Below are 16003 nucleotides of genomic sequence, written 5' to 3'. Positions count from 1 at the left end.
TCCGTTCTTTACTAACCTCTCAATCCTATTGAGATTTATGTGACCTAATCTTAGGTTCCAAAGTTAGGCATTTTCTTTTGGAGAAATTTTAAGTCTTTTATTTTGAGTTACTGCAGTTTTAAACATTTCAACATTATTGAGGGCCTTAGTAGCTAATGGTTTTAGTACATAAAGGTCATTTTCCAGTTTTGTAGAACAAATATCAACGCCATTTTTGGAAATAAACACTTTATTAACAAAAAAAAGTTGATTGCATAGGATTGTTCTAACAAGCACTTTACAAAAATAAGGTTACTATACAAATCAGGAACCACATAAACATTATCTAATACAAGACATTCTATAAAGTCAACCAGTTTCCTCCCACTGTCACAACCGAGATGACGTGCTAAGTTCCAACCTGCATCATCATTTCACCAGCTTCTAGTTACCGACAGGAACTAATTCCCTGAAATGAAGAACAAACGTAATTAGTGGCCCCAGAGTCAATAATCCAAGAAGAAACATCATTCTCCACTAAGCAAGTTTCCAAAACAAGTAAATCAAATTTACCTTATTTGGGGCAGTTCCTCTTCCAATGCCCATCTTGGTTGCAATAGAAACAAATTCCCTTTGCAGCCTTAATCAGGTTTTTGCCCCTTTGAGCAGCAACTATAGGGTTAGCTTTCCTCTTTCCACCATTCTTCTTCTTCCACTTTTTGGTGTTGGAGGAAAAAGGTAAAGACTTAGTTCCAAAGGTCGAACCTTTGTGCAATTTCTTAAAAGATGAAGCAACATTTGCCTCACCTTTCTTGTCCTTGTTTTTATGCAGGGACTGAAAAGTCTGCAGCTCGTTGAGCAGAGTGGTTAGGTTGTAGTCAATCCTGTTCATAACAGCATTACTACGAAAATGAAGGAAACTTTCAGGTAAAGATTCCAATATGAAGCTAACCTGACTGGCTTCATCGATGGTAGACTCGTTCATCTCCACCAAGTTGAAGTGGACTATCATGTTGAGAACATGTTCTCGAACAGATGCCCCTTCTTGCATATGAGCATTGAAGATTTCTTTAAGAGCATCGTGCCTCAGTTGCTTGGACTGTTGTCCGAATATTCCTCTCAAGGACTCTATGATCTCACAGGCTATGAGCATGGGCTCATGCTTCTTGGCTAGAACTTCAGTAAGACTAGCCAAGATATACGCTCAGGCCTTTTCGTTTGCCCTTGTCCAACGCTCATATGCCTCTCGAACGTTTCGAGGAGCATTTTGAGCAGGAATGGGAGGACAATCCTCCATTATGAAAAAACCAAGATCATCTATTATTAAAATTGTGTTGATCGTGGTTTTCCAAGTAGCATAATTTTCGCAGTTAACTTAGGGGCGACGAGCAAGTTTAGAGTAGTGGTATCCATTATATAAATTGCTGAAAATGACAAACTATTTTCAAATTAGTTTATTTTTCATTAATCATTTAAACAACCAATCGATTTTACCAAAATTCTAATGTACCCTAAGTGACATCTAATTTTGCAATGGTGTTTCAGTGAGGTAGGAGAAAAGTCACCATATGATGATCAAGCATCCCTTCACTAAAATAAGACATTCTCAACCAATAGACATAACAATTCCTTTTTATTGTCACTATTAGTCACCATTGTTCAGTCCAGAATACGTTAAAATAGCTTAACAATTCTTGTAAGTGTAATCCCTCCTTTTAGGTCATAGAGTTCCACCACAATGAGCCAACCATAGGGAAAAACCAATTGGGACATGAAATTAAAGCAATCCTAGCCATTTCTGGAGATTAAATAAAGCGTCATGCAAAACTGCCATCCTTTAGAGGGACACCCACGGTGCCACAAAGCAATGCATGAAACTTTAGTTCGACCTAATGAGAGAGACCGAGGGATATGCTGTCACACGTCCCTCTCCCACTTACTATAAACACTCTCTCCATTCACTTTTATATTGACCTACCCAAATGTCATCCTTTAGGGGGACACTCATGGTGCCTCAAGGCCAAGTGTAGATTTCACGGTGTGAATTTTCAGGGAGAAACGTGTAGAGGAAAACTGAAGTATCATATACCCCATTTTCCTCCCACTGAGTGTTTTAACTAGGGTTAATTAACTTAGAAGAAACCCGGATAATGATTTTAACTAAGTCAAAGTTTAATATGCTAAAAAACAACACTTGTCTTTGATGATTAAGCAATTTTGATTGAAGTATTATTAAACTCTTTAATAATCCTGAATCAAACTTGCATGCATGTATCAAATCTATCTAATTCACTTTTCCAAGTAGGTTCCCAGGTAGGGATGCAACGTTTCTGTCATCTTAAGTACCCCAGCCTAGACAAAACCCACCTTAGACAAAATGTCCCTTATAGATATATTTTCTACATTTTTAATCTTTTATTAAGAAATCAATTTAATCCCATTAAACCGATTAAAAGATTAAACTAAGATTTCTAATCTCATTAGAAATGTGATCTTAGGTCTATCTCAATCATATTTTAAAACATTCTAAAAAAATGATTATAACCTAAGGCTTGCATGCAAGTCTTTATTATTGATTTTCATTCTAATTTCATTTAATTATAACAATTATAAATAAATGAAACAATTAAAAATCATTCATTGCATGCTTGACATACATTAGTTAATCATAACAATTATAAATTAACCTAAGGTAATGTCATACTTCATACAATCTCAATTTCATTAATAGTATATATATATATATATTAACATTTACGTATATAAAGTAATGAAGGACATTAATAACATTCTTTAAAGAAATTATACATTCATACTTTATATTATAACACTAATAATATATATGATGCATGTATATGTTATTAATGCATATATTTATATAACATAACAGTTATACTATATGATGCAGAAGCATTCTATATAATTTAAATCATGCATATTCTAATATTATAACCCTTATAATATAAAATGATGCATGATTATAAATGCATAACTGATAACTGGTAGATTTACAAGTTATTATAGCTCTAATTAGTAAAACAATGGGAGAAAGCGATGGTAAAATAGGCAATATTATATTTGAAAGCGCCAGACTAAAAGGAATTACGATCGCTAATGCTCATCGCATAAAAGCAGTTAATTTACTTATTCTATGCAGGTACAATGTGATGGCACATATGAAATTGCGATCCAAGGGCACAATGCGATCGTGAGAAGTTTCTCAAAAAGTGATCGCATAAAGACCTCGCATCAAGGCGATAGCATAATAAACCATGATGGGATATAAAGCTAATAACGGTCAATTTCGAATTCAGTTGACAAGCTGTTAAAAACCATACCGTTGCAAGTACATTGAACTTTCGGTGACTTTTAGACGATGCAACAGAGTAGGAAAATTTATACCGCCCATCGTTGCAATCATTAGTAAGAAAAGCTGCTTCATCTTGAAATCTATAAATACCTAATGCTACCAGAGAAAGGGAGATACATATACATACAGAGACGGAGAGAGAACAAGGAGTCGAGGCAAAGCCAAGAGAAATCGCTCTCTGACAGATCGAGAGACTATCGGAAAACAATACAAAGGAGAGAAGTCCAACCCTTGCGAGAGCAAGAATCTGCAACTAGAACAAAGTTGAAATGATAAAGAGCAGTGTAAAAGGCCGTGGAAAGCAAGACATTGCTTACCTGGCTTGTTGTTTCTCAATCCATTTGTTATTTTGTACTCCACACTTTATTTGTAGAAAATGGAAACTTCATTTCAATTTATGTTCAGTCTCTCCACACCATGCATGAGTAACTAAATTTGTGAATGGGTTGAGAAGTACTTAGCTAGCATGACCTAAGCTATGCATTTTATGCAATCATCTTGTCTTATGTATGTATCATTCATCATTTGGAAGTACTTGAGAAAGTAGTCTAAAGATAGAATCTAGGCTTGAGAGAGTTGGATTAAGATCACATAAGCAAGAGTAAACACTTAGAAATAAGTTCTATCTACTGCTTTTCATACACATCGCATGCATCCTAGAAATAGGAAATGTGCCATTATGCATTAAGAAGTGTAGTACTAATATTTGTGTATAGCATGATCGCGTGACTTGTACATAATCTTGAGAAATGTTAGCTAAGTCCCTTCTCAACCCCTTCATCGCATACTTATTATAACTCTACGCTTTCATCACTCTGCATTCAACTCCATCACATAGGAAAGTCTAAATCAAAACACCATCTACTTTTTTTTATCACCACCACAATAGAATCAGATAGTCCATCGCATATCTATTTAATAGTTCCTGTGTTCGACCCCTAGACTTACCAGGAACCTAAGAAGGCTTATACTTGGGATTTTTTAGGAAAACTTGTATGATCATCGCATACACACATCATCGCACGATAAACCAATGCATCAAGATTTTGGTGTCGTTGTTGGGGACTACGGTATAGATTGCGCTAACATTAAACCTCTTTGATCTTTGCAGCTTTCAACCTTTGTCGCATTGCCATTCCATCTGTAAAGGAAGAAGCAAGCATCGTATGAACGAAGGACATACTCCTGATCCCAACTACGACCCAGAGATCGAAAGAACCTTTCGCAGAAGATAGAAAAACAGACGTAAACAACAATGAAGAGTTCACATAATGGCTGAACAACTTGAAGAATGATTAGCAAATGAAAACAACATAATGGCAAATCCTATCCTACTGGAAAATGATCGAAATAGACCCATCTGGGACTATACGTCACCAAACTTGTATGATTTCTCCCCAGGTATCATGAGACCAGCATTGGATGGATCAAGGTTCGAGATGAAGCCAGTAATGTTACAAATGATACAAACAGCAGACAGTTTGGAGGATGGCATGGTGAAGATCCACACGCCCATCTACGAAGCTTCATTGAAATTTGTAACACTTTCGTGTTACCGAATATTTCTCCAGAAGAGGTTCGACTCACTTTATTTCCATTTTCACTATGCGATAAAGCAAGAAAATGGGCATACTCTCTCGAACCAGGAGAGATAACTTCATGGCAGCAAGTTGTCGAAAATTTTATAAAGAAGTACTTCCCTCCCATAGAGAATGCCAGAATGAGGAAGTTGATCACCGATTTTGAACAAGAAAAAGATGAATAGCTCAATGACGCATGAGCGAGATTCAAGAGACTAGTACGCGACTGCCCACACAATGGATTGCCTGATTGTCTCCAAATGGAGATTTTCTATCAATGTGCATCGCAGATAGCTTCCAATGTGGCAACAGCAGGAGGTCTACTGGACAAATATATGATGAGGCAAAGAACATTCTTTATCGCATCTCGAAAAACAACGAAGATTGGCAAGAAAGCGATCTAAAGCAAAACCCAGAGAAGGTAATGCAAGTAATGGTGCCATTACATCATTGCAAAATCAGATGAATGCGATGATCAATTTGTTGCAGGGCATCGCAATAAACAATTCTAGAACTCGAAGTGGACAGGTCAATGCGATAGAGAAAACAAGCACCAGCTGTGTTACATGTGAAGAATCGCATTCAGTTGAGGAATGTCCACGAAATCCTCAATCAATCTACTTTGTCAAAAACAATCCTTTTTCAAAAACCTACAACTCGGGGTGGCGAAATCACCCTAATTTCTCTTGGAAGAACAACCAACAGCACGCTAGCAGCTCTCAAACACCACCATCATCATCCCTAGAGAACTTGTTAAAGCAATACATTGAGAAGAATGAAAAGTCCTCCAAAACCAAGCTACATCCAGCCGCAATTTGGAAATTCAAATAGGATAAATTGTAGGAAAGCTAAAGAACAAACCTCAAGGGACATTGCTAGTGTTATTTTATGAGGTGAAATTATGGAATGAAATATGGTGATGGAAATGCGTTGAGCAACAAGTTTTCTCAGCAGAATCCAAGTGTAAACCCTACTGAGTTTCCTGGAAAATCCAGGGTCGAACTCAGGGACTAAGGAAAATGGTATGCGGTGATAATTTTCAAGAAGACTTTGTAGTAACCAATAAATCAAATATTTGTTTTGAGTTGTTGTTTGTGGTACACAATAAATGTATGTGGCGGAGTTACGAAAAGAGTTGATAATACAGAAGATGCGATGAATATGTGGAGAACGGGTTGAGAAGGGGTTCAACTAACACTTCCTATGATGCGTTCATGTTATGCGATCATGCAACACACATACAATAGCAAATGATCTCTCAACGCAAATGCTAGAGCTTCTAGTACTAGAACGCATGCGATATATGCGATGAGTCTATAGGACCTACACATAAACCTCTATTCTTATTTATGCGATGACAACATGACACACACACAAATAAGGCGACCACATAATATCATAACCTATCTCTAGGGTGCATACGATGCATGTTGGCAAACAGAGCTTATCTCTAAGTCCCTATCTCTTGCTTATGCAGATCTAATCTCGCTCTCTCGAGTCTAGATACTAACCTAGCTTTCTCAAGTCTTAGGTTCTTTCTTTAGACTCTCTCTTGAGTGGCTCTAAAGGGGTGTTGGGCGCAACATAAGACAAAATAATCGCATGCGATGAAGATCCTAGGTCATGTTAGCTTAGTTCTTCTCAACCCATTCGATAAAGTTAGCTACTCATGCACGCTTTTAAAATAGTGAACAGATATAGAATACCAAGTTCCATTTTATAGATAACAAGTTGAAATACAAAATAACAATGCAAGAAGAGAATAAAGAGCCCGGTAGCAATGTCTTGCTTCCCAAGACTTTTACACTGTCTTTTCTACTCTTTTCAAAAGATAGTCTCGCTCTCGCGAGAGTCGGCCCTCTCTCTGCTTTTCACACCTCTAGGTTCTCTCTCGAGCTGACCAGAGCGATCTTCCAGCGTCACTTCTCTTCTCTCACTCCGCCTTCTAAATAAAAAGGGAAAATATGAACAAGGCTATTCTATCTAAGGGAAAATTCTCTAACTCTCCGAACTTCTTTGCTGAAGGTTGTCTTGGGTATTTATAGAACTTCGGGGTGAAAGGCGTCTTCTTTCTTATGATTGCATTGATGGGATGGCATTAATTCTCTGTCTGATGCGCCGAATATTTGTCACCGAAAAGTTGAGTGTACTTGCTACAGTAGTTCGTTAGCGGCTTGTCAACTTAATTTGGACTCGACTGTCATCAGCTTTCTGTCCCATTGTGATTTGTTATGCTTTTCACCCAAATGCACCCACCAAGTTGCGGTGGCTCTATGTGGCAATCCTTCTTGAGCAGATGTTTGCGAACACAAATCACAGCAAAGCCTTGCGATAACCCTGCGCTCGACCGTTGCTTTCTTGTGATTGTATTTTACGCTTTGCGTCAACGCATATTCTGCACAAAAATACAAAAGTTAACTGGTTTTATGCGATGAACGCATGAGACCGCAATGTTACAAAGTTAATGCTTTTTGGACGCAATCTTATATATTTTATCAACGCAAACCTGCATTGTTTAATAACTTAGCACTGTAATAACATGCATTTATGCCCATTATCATACCCAACTCAACCGAGCATCTACGCAATCTAGGGAATACAAGACAAGAACACTGCCAAGCAGTCACCCTAAGAAGTGGAAAGGCGATGGTAGAAGTCAGGAAAGAGCTTAGCAAGACCGATTCAAAGGAGCAACATGCGATTGAATCAAAGAAACCATTGTCGCAAAATGAGTCAATAAAGTCCGAGACTATGGAATCTGAAGATGTGATCACCTCTAAGCCTCCAGACCATGGAACAGTGAAAGTACAGCTACCTTCATTTCCTCAAAGACTGAAAAAGAACAAAATGATGAAGGTCAGTATCACCGCTCCCTGGAAATATTGAAATAACTACACATCAATATTCCATTTATAGAAGCGATAGAGCAATGCCGGTGTATGCAAAGTTTTTGAAGGACATTGTTTCAAAGAAGAGAAGCATAGGAAAATTTGCCACGGTGGTATTAACACAAGAATCAAATACTATAATCCCACCAAAGATGCGCAACCCAGACAGTTTCACAATACCCTACTCAATAGGAGGGATCTACATTGGTCAAGCATTATGTGATCTTGGGGCAATCATAAACTTAATGCCCCTTTCAATATTCAAACAATTCAATGTAGGATAGCTAACACCCTCAACGGTGACTCTCCCACTTGCAGATAGGTCCCTGGTACACCCCGAAGGAAAGTTAAAGGATGTCTTGGTCACAATAGACAAATTCATTCTAGCAGACTTCATTATCCTAGATTATGAGGCGGAAAAAGATGTGCCAATCATATTGGGACGACCATTCTTGTCTACAGATCGTGCTCAAATAAATGTGCACAAGGGAGAAATCACAATGAGCATCAATGGAAAGAAGCTCAGGTTTAATATTATCAAGGCAATGAAGTTCCCAGAAGAAGAAGGCTTATCAGATTCTGATGATGAACACACTTGCATTGAAGATTGGGAGTCCGAGGAAGAAAATGAAGAAAGAGATGATGCGATAACATCCTTAGAAACCTGCCATGTAATAATAGAGATAGTGAACAATGAAGAAATGTTGAATTTGGATGAAGAAAGAAAAACACAGAAACCCTCCCTAAAGCAACCACCTACACTAGAGCTAAAAACTCTACCAAACCACTTGAAGTACGTGTTCCTTGGCCCGAATGAAACCTTACTAGTCATCATATCCTCTGCGTTACCCGAAGAAAAAGAAACTGCGCAGCTCAATATTCTAAAGAAATATATTAGAGCAATCGGATGGACGCTCGCAGACATCAGAGGTATTAGCCTGACGTATTGCATGCATCGAATTCGGCTTGAAGAAAACCAGAAAGGCACGATAAAACCTCAATACATACTGAACCCTGCAATGAAAGAGGTTGTCAAAAAAGAAATTATCAAATGGTTAGATGTCGGCATTATATACCCTATCGCAGATAGCACGTGGTTAGCCCCGTGCAATGCATTCCTAAGAAGGGTGGGATGACAGTAGTCCCTAACGCAAACAACGAGTTGATCCCCATGAGGACTGTCATAGGTTGGCGGATTTTTATGGACTATAGGAAGCTCAACACGGTGACAAAGAAAGATCATTTCCCCTTACCTTTCATTGATCAAATGCTCGACCGACTAGCAGGAAATGACTATTTTTGTTTCCTTGATGGGTACACAGGCTATAACCAAATTATGATCGGACCAGAGGATCAAAAAAATACCACATTCGCCTGTCCATATGGAACGTTTGCCTTTTGTCGCATGCCTTTTGGACTATGCAATGTGCCCAGTACGTTTCAAAGGTGTATGATGGCAATCTTCTCCGAGTACCTTGAAGACTCAGTTGAAATCTTTATGGACAATTTCTCAGTCTTTGGGCAAACATATGAAATCTGTCTAAAAAACTTGGAGAGAATACTAAAAAGATGTGAAGAGACTAATCTGGGGCTGAACTGAGAAAATTGTCATTTCATGGTTAAAGAAGGAATTGTGCTTGGGCACAAGGTTTCAAAGAATGGGCTAGAGGTGGATAAAGCAAAATTGAAGCCATAGAAAAACTTCCACCTCCAGCAAATGTGAAAGCTTTAAGGAGTTTCTTAGGACATGCGGGGTTCTACAGAAGATTTGTGAAGGACTTCTCCAAAATCACTCGACCGTTGAATGCGTTGTTGGAAGCTGATAGACTTTTTGACTTTGATCCATACTGCCTCACCACATTCAAAGCACTAAAGGACGCCTTGACTACAACACTAATTCTGATCGCACCCAATTTGGTAAAGCCCTTCGAGCTGATGTGCGATGCCAGCGGATATGCGATGGTGGCGGTCTTGGCACAAAAAGAAAATACAATGTTACACCCCATTGCATATGCTAGCAGAACATTGAACTCGACGCAGGCGAACTGCACCACCAACAAGAAGGAGCTTTTGGCGGTAATTTTTGCGACTGAAAAATTCAGACCTTACTTGTTAGGATCAAAAGTTATAGTCCACACAGACCACTCGACGATACGATAACTGACGACTAAAAGAGATGCGAAGCCTAGACTAATCTGATGAGTTTTCTTACTCCAAGAATTTAACATGGAAATAATCGACCGAAAGGGAACGGAGAACCGGGTCGCTGACCATTTATCAAGGTTAGAGAATCCTAAAGTGGATCGCATCCAGTCGGAGGTGAACACATCATTCCCTGACGAGCAGTTGCTTAAGATTGAAGAACTACCCTGGTACGCAGATATTGTCAACTTCTTAGTCTGCAAACAATTTCCTGAAAACTACACATCCTATTAGAAGAAGTGGCTTATTCATGAATGTAAGTTTTACTACTGGGACGAGCCAAATCTCTACAAAAGGGGACCAGACAAGATATTGAGACTTTGTGTTCCAGAGACTACTTTCCAGTGCATACTTTTTCAATGTCATGAAGCATCCTATGGAGGGCATTTCGGGGGACAGCACACAGCGGCAAAAGTTTTGCAATGTGGGTATTACTAGCCAACTCTATTTAAGGACGCATGAGAATATTCCATGAAATGCGATAAGTGCCAACGCACTGAAACATTTCAGAAAAAAATGCAATGCCAATGAACATCATATTTGAGGTGGAACTATTAGACATCTGAGGTATAGACTTCATGGGACCATTTCCATCGTCAAATGGTCGTAAATACATTGTATTGGCCATCGATTATGTTTCTAAGTGGATTGAAGTTGTTTTATGCGTCGCAAACGATACAACAACAGTCTCTAAGTTCTTACAGAGAAACATCTTCACTCATTTTGGCACTCCACGTGCCATAATAATTGACGAAGGGACCCACTTTGTGAATCTATTATTAACTGTTGATCAAATACAATGTCCACCATAAGATCGCCACCGCATATTACCCCCAAACAAACGGACAAGCAGAGGTTTCTAATAGAGAAATCAAGTCAATTTTAGAGAAGGTAGTGAATCCATCGCAGAAGGATTGAGCCATGAAGCTCGACGATGCCTTGTGGGCACATAGGACTGCTTATAAGACACCCATAGGCATGTCACCGTATGCGTTGGTAATTGGAAAGGCTTGTCATCTGCCGTTGGAACTAGGGTATAAGGCGATGTGGGCAGTTAAGATGCTTAACTTTGATCTTAAGGCTACAGGGGAAGAGAGAAAGCTTCAGCTACTGAAGCTGGACGAATGGAGACTACAGGCGTATGAGAATGCCAAAATTTACAAAGAATGCACCAAGCGATGGCATGATAAGCGCCTGTATGAGAAAAATCCTCAGGCTGGTCAAAGAGTATTACTGCTCAATTGGAGCAGTAGAATTGACAAACGAAGATGGGACCAATGCATTTAAGGTAAATTGACAAAGACTAAAGATGTATCATGGAGGAGATTTCCAACACGAGAAAACCTCCGTGGACTTAGGGAAGCCAGAATAAAGAAGAAACACTTAGTCCCTGCGATGATAAGCGACACACATTCATCAGGAACAAAGTATATCATTTTTTAGTAGCTTTTTTTGTTTTTCTTTCATGAATCTATCTTAATTTTTGCATGGTTACTACTCTTTATAATTTCCAACTCTTTCTTTCATACTTTTTATCCTCTTGATAATCATCACACTGATCGTAGTAAACAATTGCGATAGAGCAATGCAATAACCTCAAAACACACGACTGGGTCGATCAGCCCATCTCAATCAAAGAATTAGCCCACCAGAAGAAAGGATGTGATCAAAATAATGCGAGAGAAAAATTAAATTTAGGGGCTATGTCCTTCCTTGCCTCATCTTATTTCAATTTTTGTATGTCTTAAATTTCAATTTAATATTGCTGAATTCTACTATCACATCCTCTTTCGTTTGACTCAATCCTGAATTTTGATTGCTTTATTTGGTCGCCACATTCACCACTTGCCCATTATGACTTCAATGATGAAACTTATGCTTCTTTTCTTACCTCATGTACTAGAGTAAGAATAATTTTAGGATAATCAATTCATTAAACATTTCTAAAATTTTGTGGTCTATCAGCTTTCTTTCAAAACGATTTTTACGAAATTTCCTGAGTCCATCGCATGAATTATTTCGTCTTTCAGCAATGAGGAAATTGTTGAGTGTTAAATTTAGGGGTAGTAATGTTATTTTCAACCTTGTTATTTTTAGAAACTTAAAAAAAAAAAAGAAATATATATACATATATATATAACGTTGAGATCGGATCCTGCTCATAGTTGGATGTCCGCATGACACCCGTGGGGGAAAGCAAAAACGAAGGTGGGAATTGTGATCAATGCAAAAACAATGTGATCACAACTTTGTTGCCAAATAAAGAAATGGGCATGAGTTTTGACTGAAAAAGAGCGCATTACTCGTAGTTGGATGCCCGCATGACACCTGTGGGGGCAAGTGATAACTTGTAGAAATACAAGTTATTTATACTGCTTTATTTAGATATTGCAACCAAAAGAAAAAAAAGTTGCGTCAATTGTTGAGAAATTAGCTAAGACATACAAAAATTATAAATTGTCGTCAATACACCCACTGACACCATTGCGATGGTAGAAAAGAATATTTCAAGTTTGTTTTGCAGGAAATCAAGTCACCATATGCGTTCATTGCTCAAGAGAAAAAGAACAACGCATCTACGTCGCATTGTGCTAATCATTCAAAAATGAATAGACGATCAACGCAATAACGGCGCATGCAACAATCAATCAAGAGCTAAGTGATCAATGCAACTTTAATCGCATGCGGTAATCAAAAACAACACCGCATGTAGGCAAATGATCGAAGATGCAAAATAGTAACGCAATTGCGGATCCTGACACGTGTACAGCTGACCGTTGTGCATTTTTTATGGGATTGATTGCGTAACAGAAGGAATATTCATTCCACCATTTCCAGAGCTGCCATAACAATAATGTGAGGTCCACACTGCAAAGAGTCAAAGCTGAACCTATAAATAGCCTCTGAAATTCTATGAGAAGATATACTTGATACGGGCATAGTTTGATATTTGTATATTGAGAGAGAGACTGGTCTGAAGAGCCTGATCGGAGAAGATCCGGGAAGATTTAAGAGACAAGGCCGAGAGGTGAATCTTAGGGTAAATCCTTTCTATCCCCGCCGTGGAAGCTCTGTGCCAAGGTCACTTCTACCGGACGAGCAAGCCTGAGAGGGAAGCTCTTCTCTACATTTACTTCATTCGCTGGCAAGCAAATCCACCCTCTAGATCTGTGTCAAGACGTTGACACTCTTCTGTATTTGTTTCTATCTCTTATCATTAATTGTATTCATCTTCTTAATCCCTATCACTCACACCATGTATCAGACGCTAAATATTAGTATTGAATGTCATGATCATTTTCATCTCCATCTTTTTGTCTATTTCTGTTCCTCCATTAATCGCTTTCTCCATGATGTTTTTTTAATCCCTTGGTAATTAGAATGAATTAAACAAGTAAATTAATATGTGCTAAAGAAATAAATATGTTTAGCTAAAGTATGCTAGACGACATCTTCACCTGTGAGAGCAGAAGTGAAGATGCCATTCTGCCTGTCGAGAGAAGGTTAGAAGAATGTGTTAACTAAAGCGAGAAGTACTTCTAGAGATGGAAGAAACCTGGCATTCATTACGTTCATCCTTGTCTCACCACAGAGACGTGGGAACGCGGCCGATCACCGAGAGGTGTACGCCAAGGGAAAACGAAACCGTAGTTAAATGTTTAACACAATTAATGAACTTGCGATGTTTATATTAATTATCCTTTCTATCTCTGTTTCATACATAAAGACTTGCCACCGCATAACACGGCCCTTTGTATAATCTTCACAGTCAGTCTTAATCTCAGTATCATGTATCAGTATCCTGTATCGTGTATCATAATAGCTTAGGTTTACTTTTACCGCATTTTATTTTATTATCGCAACTTTACTTTACCGCATATTTTACTTTACAGCAATTTTAAGTACCTGTATAAACCAATCTTTTATTAATTGAAAAACCCTGGTTGCATATATCACGAACGTAACGCATTAACTGCACAATCCCTATGTTTGGCCTCGATTCATTCCGAGAAACTTACGGTGAATTATACTTGGTTTCAACGCAAGGAAACTTGTGACAACGCATAGCATACTATAAGCATTTCATTAATAACGCATACATCTAGAAGTAGTATCGCATATCATCGCATCATCATTTTATGCGCTTACAGCAAGCCAAAATGAAGGTTGGGCACTCGGATTAGCACAAGATCACGAAACGAATATCTGAATCGTGCGAGGTTCAAAATCACTTGAACACCCCGATTTGATAAAGTTTGAAATAAATCATGCGATGTCCTAGAAATGAGTAAAGATTTTTTTTAAAGTTTAAGCTCGCAATCCCTAAAGATTAGAAATATTTTAGGAAGAGATTAGGATAGAAATTAAGAAGGCATTAGTTCAGCAATTTAAATAGGGCACCTTGAGAAGCCTAGGTAGGGTGAAGGCGATTAAAATTTTAAAGAAAATCCTTAGTTTATGCTTGAGGATAAGCATTCTTTTAAATTTAGCGGTGTGATAACTGGTAGAAATACAAGTTATTACAGCTCAAATTAGTAAAACAATGGGAGAAAGCGATGGTAAAATAGGCAATATTATGTTTGAAAGCGCCAAACTAAAAGGAATTGCAATCGCTAATGCTCATTGCATAAAAGCAGTTGATTTGCCTATTCCATGCAAGTACAATGGGATGGCGCATATGAAATTGTGATCCAAGGGCACAATGCGACAATGTGTTTGAAATAGGAAATGTGGCATTATGCATTGAGAAGTGTAGTACTAATATTTGTGTATAGCATGATTGCATGACTTGTACACAATCTTGAGAAATGTTAGCTAAGTCCATTCTCAACCCCTTCATCTCATACTTGTTATAACTCTACGCTTTCATTGCTCCACGTTCAACTCCATCACATAGGAAAGTCTAAATCAAAACACCATCTACTTCTTTATCACCACCGTAATAGAATCAAAGAGTTCTTCGCATATCTATTTAATAGTCCCTGTGTTTGACCCTGGACTTACCAAGAACTTAAGAAGGCTTATACTTGGGGCTTTGTTAGGAAAACTTGTATGATCGTCACATCCACAGATCATCGCATACACACATCATCGCACGATAAACCAACATTGCATACACACATCATCGCACGAGCAAATAAGAGAAGTTTTTCTGCATCGTAGCATCGAGACGCTATGCCTAGCGTCAAGATGCTATGGAGAAATTTCTCCGTTCGCTACTTGGAGTGTCGCGACACTAGGGCACAACATCGTGATGCTGCGACGCAATCCATTATTGCACAATATCGATCTTCTTCGATCCGACGTCCAAAACCAGCCCCAAAACACCAGAAAACCTTCGGGAACATCACGAATGACTCGATATACAACATTACAGACTCAATAACAATTACTTGCCCCAAAAACATGGGCCCTTACAACAAAATTGGAAAGAAAACAGTATTGTAAAACTATTCCCTATCCTGAAAATATCCATCAATCAAACTGCATTCAATAAAACCCATTCATCAGATGAATATAAACAAAATGTAGTAGATCAAAAACACACACCAACACATAAAATTAAATAAAAAAAATTGGAAATTTGGGTTCAAACCTGGCTCTAATACCAATTGAAAGAACCCTATGATGGGGATTGCAGCGGAAGTGGATCATCCCAATTCCCACACATTTTTTAAAACAAATTTTATAGTACATGCTTTAGAAAAAAAACAAAATTATACAAAATGCCAAAAATTAAAAGAACCAAAAGGTTTGGAAACCTTAACCTTGAAGACATTCTTCAATTGAATCCCACGAACACAACCATGAAAGAGTCGTCAGTATTCTCAGATGAGAATCTAGGAGGTATGGGCTCTAGAGAGTTTTGGGATTGAGGGAGAAGAATTTTTCTTTCTTGAGAGGAAAAACCTTGGTAAGCAAAAAGAAAAAATGCAGAGAAAAATGTTCTACGTTACTTACACTTCTCTATCCTTTTTGCAGAT

At 38.2% G+C, this 16003-nt stretch overlaps 1 protein-coding gene and 1 non-coding gene across 2 annotated transcripts; one reads left to right on the top strand and one right to left on the bottom strand.

The window, feature by feature from the left end:
* Positions 1–5066: 5066 nt before the first annotated feature.
* LOC120078882 (small nucleolar RNA R71) lies at positions 5067–5173 on the bottom strand. Its single transcript, XR_005482159.1, has one exon. It is a non-coding gene; the product is annotated as a small nucleolar RNA R71 (small nucleolar RNA).
* A 5767-nt stretch (positions 5174–10940) lies between these two features.
* On the top strand, positions 10941–11306 carry LOC120077322 (uncharacterized). Its single transcript, XM_039031204.1, has one exon. It carries the CDS (start codon positions 10941–10943, stop codon positions 11304–11306), a length of 366 nt encoding a protein of 121 aa, XP_038887132.1.
* The last annotated feature ends 4697 nt before the right edge of the window (positions 11307–16003 follow it).

This window comes from Benincasa hispida, chromosome 5, assembly GCF_027475165.1.
Source record: "Benincasa hispida cultivar pf3 chromosome 5, pf3_genome.v1.1, whole genome shotgun sequence".
In the NCBI taxonomy this organism is placed as follows: domain Eukaryota; kingdom Viridiplantae; phylum Streptophyta; class Magnoliopsida; order Cucurbitales; family Cucurbitaceae; genus Benincasa; species Benincasa hispida.
The sequence above is the reverse complement of the archived record's forward strand: the minus strand, read 5'-3'. Positions and strand labels throughout refer to the sequence as shown.

What these genes read in the sequence shown, in the direction of transcription:
- LOC120077322 (XM_039031204.1), top strand. Translation starts at nt 10,941, where the DNA reads ATGAAGCTCGACGATGCCTTGTGGGCACATAGGACTGCTTATAAGACA.